This window comes from Triticum urartu, chromosome 5A (assembly GCF_056163025.1).
Source record: "Triticum urartu cultivar PI428250 chromosome 5A, HENAU_Tu73, whole genome shotgun sequence".
Lineage (NCBI taxonomy): Eukaryota > Viridiplantae > Streptophyta > Magnoliopsida > Poales > Poaceae > Triticum > Triticum urartu.
In genome coordinates this window covers 582,713,604-582,717,874 of record NC_141877.1, presented here as the reverse complement: position 1 = coordinate 582,717,874, position 4,271 = coordinate 582,713,604, and the positions used below count along the sequence as shown (strand labels likewise).

The 4,271-nt window shown below is 47.4% G+C and overlaps 1 protein-coding gene across 1 annotated transcript; it reads right to left on the bottom strand.

The window, feature by feature from the left end:
- Positions 1-712: 712 nt before the first annotated feature.
- On the bottom strand, positions 713-3,599 carry LOC125510770 (uncharacterized). The gene is made up of 6 exons (XM_048676033.2): positions 3,215-3,599; positions 2,606-2,709; positions 2,166-2,276; positions 1,950-2,097; positions 1,323-1,600; positions 713-1,199 (listed from the first exon to the last, which is right to left on the bottom strand). Exons 1-6 carry the CDS (start codon positions 3,467-3,469, stop codon positions 983-985), a joined length of 1,113 nt encoding a protein of 370 aa, XP_048531990.2. The 5' UTR covers positions 3,470-3,599; the 3' UTR covers positions 713-982.
- Positions 3,600-4,271: the final 672 nt, after the last annotated feature.

The window sequence follows — 4,271 nt, the reverse complement described above, 5'->3', positions numbered from 1 at the left end:
AAAATCTTTGTCTCGTCGTCCTCTTCGTCTGCACGGAGGGAATCGAGCCGAGACGCTCGGGAGCGAGGGAATCGTCTCTGTCTTCATCAACGTCATGCGCTGCTCACCGCCGGAATTCGTCGCTGTTCGTCGACGTGGGTGCCCGCCCGCCACTGATTTTGGCCGACGTGGGTGGCCGCCACCATCTCCGCGTTTAGATTACTAAAATAGTGATGTAAACTAATATAAGAGCGTTTAGATTACTAAAATAGTGATGTAAATGCTCTTATATTAGCTTATGGAGGGAGCACTTCGTATTTGTATAGGACTTGTCTTGATGGCGTATGGTGTGATGCCAGTTGTGTGGAGTTCTTGGTCGGAGCGTGCGGGTCGCGCCAGGCGTTTGGTGGTGGCATTTCTCCTCTCTGTGATGCTGCCATGGGAGCCCAAGGGGGAGGGGGATTAACCACCGGCTACCCGAAGAATAAGCCTTTTGGTCCTCAGATCTGCAGGGAGAGGTCCTGGCCTTGCTGCTCTCTTCACACTGCCTTGGTGGAGGAAGATGGGACGCAGAGGAGGCTCAATCCGTCTCCAGCGGAGCTGCAACAGCAGTTCAGTCCTGGAGCTGGAGCTCATCAGCGCGTGCGTGCGTGATGGGCCGACAGCGCGCATCGTCGGTCCCTTCCCTTTGGGGGTGTCACTTCTTATCTCAACATTTTGACATCAAAAGAAATGCAGACAAAAGATGTGCTTATATGCTTCTAAAATATTCTTCTACAGATAAGACATGGGTTTGACTTGCCTGAACGAAATCAGTTTACTGAGCACAACATTTTGGTGATCCTTTGGTAACAAAAAAACATGCTATCTTTCACTGGTATGTGTGATACGTTAATAGGTAACCCGCGTCCTCTTATATCCTGTGCTACAGCTGAAAGGTTGAACGCCCTATCTCAAATGCTGATCTTCCACTGGTGGAGAACATAGGATGAAATGCCGTCTTTCAGGCGCTCAACAGCGAGTCGGACTTCGGACCAAGGTACTGCTGCCAGATCTCGCCCGAGCCTTTTTCTTGGTGCTGACGGCCATCTTCAGCGCAAACATTCTTGGGTCCGTCATAGTAGAGAATGTCTGTGTTAGTGTATGCGCGCTTCCAGTTGGTAGGGAGCTTTAGATAATCGTTATAGAAGGCCAGAGTCATTGCCAACATAACGCTGTCCCTGAAAATGGATGTTTGGCAGGAATGGGAATGGTGTTATCATATACCTAGGTGAATAAGTATGATTTTATAATACATGCTCAAGATGGGTATTTTTGCCCAGAACAGAATCTGAGTCACTGACCTTTGATTAGCTAGGTTGACAGCCTTGGTCCAAAAGGCGATAGAGTCAATGAGATTCCTCTTTATATTACGTGGCTCCACCAGAAGCACATCAAAATCAAGGAAGCACGTGTCCTTGTCAAAAGTTACAGTATGATGTAGCAAACCTCTTGGAGCTGTTCTTTGCACAGCACTCAGAACATCCATACTGATGTAATCTCCAAGGCACTTGCTACAATCTTCAGAGGCACCCACCGCATAACTGCCCAAATCAATGCGAACAAGGTCTTCAATTTTGCCCTGGGCACGTAGGAGCAACATTTCACATAAGGTAACCCGAAGATACTGAGAAAATGCATACTTTGCTATATACTTGGACGTGACAGGTTATGCCTTTTGTGTTTAATAACTGGATATTCGTGCTCAAAATCTTCCATGGAGCTATGCCTAATTTATCAAAGAACTCACAACCCTGGCAATATGACCGCTCGCTATCATCATAAGTTAAATTGTTAAGAGAGCAAACAAGCCATATGACCAGCAACATAAAAAAACTATCTTCTGGCAGAATTTTTTAATGGGACAAATGGCTATCTCTCGGGCAGTCCCATAATAAGCTGAGTAAATAGATCAGATATATGCATAGTACCTTTATGATTGAGTCTGCTGAGGTATAAACATATCTCGTTCGTGAGAGAGCCCTTGCAATAACGATTGGTGACAGTTCATTGGGGAATGACGCAAAAAAGTTTCCTTCTGGAGTGGCACGATTTAGCTTATCCTTGATTTTCTTCTGGCTGAAGGTAACAAGTATGAGGACGCGAGAATTCCAACGATACGTGACCATTTTAATTTGTGCGCTCACCTAGTAACAGTAATATTTGAATCAGGTAGCACTGCTTTTATCTTGTAGTAGGGCACTTGATCATTGCCTCCTTCAGGTATCAAGAAATTGAAGGATACATGATGCGGATCACTGTAAAAAAAAGTAAAAGAAACATGTTGGTTACATAAAACACTAAAAAAATACGTAAAGCCACAATTACGTCATTAATTCTGTTCTATACCGTAGTATTGCAATGAGCAGAGGTAAAACTATCCAATACCAAAGGGGTGGTTTATCACTTTATGTTTTGCAGTCACCATTGTCCATGGAAATGTGAAATAATCATGAATCTTATGATGCAGGATGACATTTTTCTACAGCAGGTACCATAAAGTTCTGGTAGTTAAAGGCTCTCTGTTATCGTGTTAATTTCCTCACAGCAAAATTACTGAAATAAACATAAAACGGAGAAACAGAACCTTGAGCTGGACAGGGTGGAGTTTGTCAGCACAGCGAGAGTACGAAGATCCAGACAGCTTATCGAAGAGTAGACATCTACAGTTTTAACCTCATGGGACAGATCCTGCGGGCAAAATAAAATATAGAGCTTATATTGGTAATTCGGAATAACTTGTAATCGAAACCGTTGTCAGTGCAAATCAATCCCAACTCTGAGGAGACACCCTATAAAGTACAGTAAACCACCAGGCAGGAATTCCAATTTAACCCTGCACTACTACTACTAGTATCAAGTTTAGTTTTGATCCTACATTTGGTTCCTATACTGTAAATTTCAAGCACCCACGAGATGGAGGCCAAATCGCATCCACCCAATTTCCCCATCCGTGAAAGAAGTGCATTTATCATGAGTAAAACAGTTAGAAAAATCATGAAAATGGGAATCCCAATTATACGAATTGCATGCTAGTGATGCCCTAGTGAATCGGGGTGAAATATGGAGAAATCAATAGGCAGGCAGGGAATATCGCTCCGCCCACTCAAGTCCAAGAGCGCAAATCGTAGGCAGCGGGGGAGCCGGGAGCGAGACGGGCGGGCCCGGCGAAACGCGGCGGCGGCGGCGGCAGTACCTGGGGGTGGCGCGAGGAGTCGAAGGGGACCCAGGTGCGGGAGGGGTCGGCGGGGTGGCGGAAGTGGGTGGCCGGCAGGAACTGGAGGCCCCCGAGCACGAGGACGGCGGCGAGGGCCAGCATCTGCATCCCGGGCCACGCCCGCGGCGCCGGCTCGACGTCGCAGTGGATGACGCGCTGCCCGCCCGGAGGCTGCCCCTCGCCCCTCGCGCTCGCGGCGGCCGCCGCCGCGGGCCGGCGCTGGAGGCCGTCCATGGAAGAGCCGGGCGGTGGGGGCGGTGGTGGGAACGGGTGTGGAAACGGGCGGCTCGAGCTTCGAAGTCTTCGTCGCCGGGCGTGGGTTTGTTAGTAGACGGGCCGGGGCTCTGTTTTTGCTCTGGCCTTTTGGATCTTGCGGGCGATCGGGCGGTCCGATTTATGTGCCATCTCAGGAAAGCCTGTACCAACGGCCTTGTCCTCAGCAAATGATTTTTATTGAGTTCCATAGATAAGGTTGGGTTTCCCACAAGAAATTCTAGAGCAAACCCTTTGAATTTGAATTGTGGTTTTGCTATGTGTCACAATTTGCCCTTCCTCCTCCTTCTTTTCGCCTCTAGTTGTGTGAGGCGGAGCTCACCGGCTAAGTCGGCCAAGGAGATGACAATGGCAGCGCGTGAGCTTGAAAATGAGATCTCACTAGAGTGCGATGGTGACTTGAAAGGAGTGACCTGAAGTTTACGAAAAATCAGACACATGTGCTATATATAACCAGCTCAACTAAACATTCACACAATAAATGACATAGCTGTGTGTGTGCCAATTCTCAGTACATGGATGGAGTTATAAATAGGTTCTTCATCGCTACCTTTTTCTCTAGAATTGTAATTGTATGCGTGAATGCTGTCGCTCGGACACATCAACAGGGAAGTGGTAATGTGTTAGGAATGGTAGGCAACGGGAGCGCCGGCAACAGTATGATCGAAGAGTGCCGTGTGCACAAAGTGGTGTGCATATCAATAGGAATTTTTCATGCAATCGTGCTATTAGCAACATCCAAATTGGAGTTCAGAAATCTCAC

Coding starts and splice junctions, on each gene's coding strand:
- LOC125510770 (XM_048676033.2), bottom strand. CDS start 3,469: ATGGACGGCCTCCAGCGCCGGCCCGCGGCGGCGGCCGCCGCGAGCGCG. Junction 2,710..3,214: donor ACTCCTCGCGCCACCCCCAG/GTACTGCCGCCG, acceptor TTTTGCCCGCAG/GATCTGTCCCATGAGGTTAA. Junction 1,200..1,322: donor GTCAACCTAGCTAATCAAAG/GTCAGTGACTCA, acceptor ATCCATTTTCAG/GGACAGCGTTATGTTGGCAA.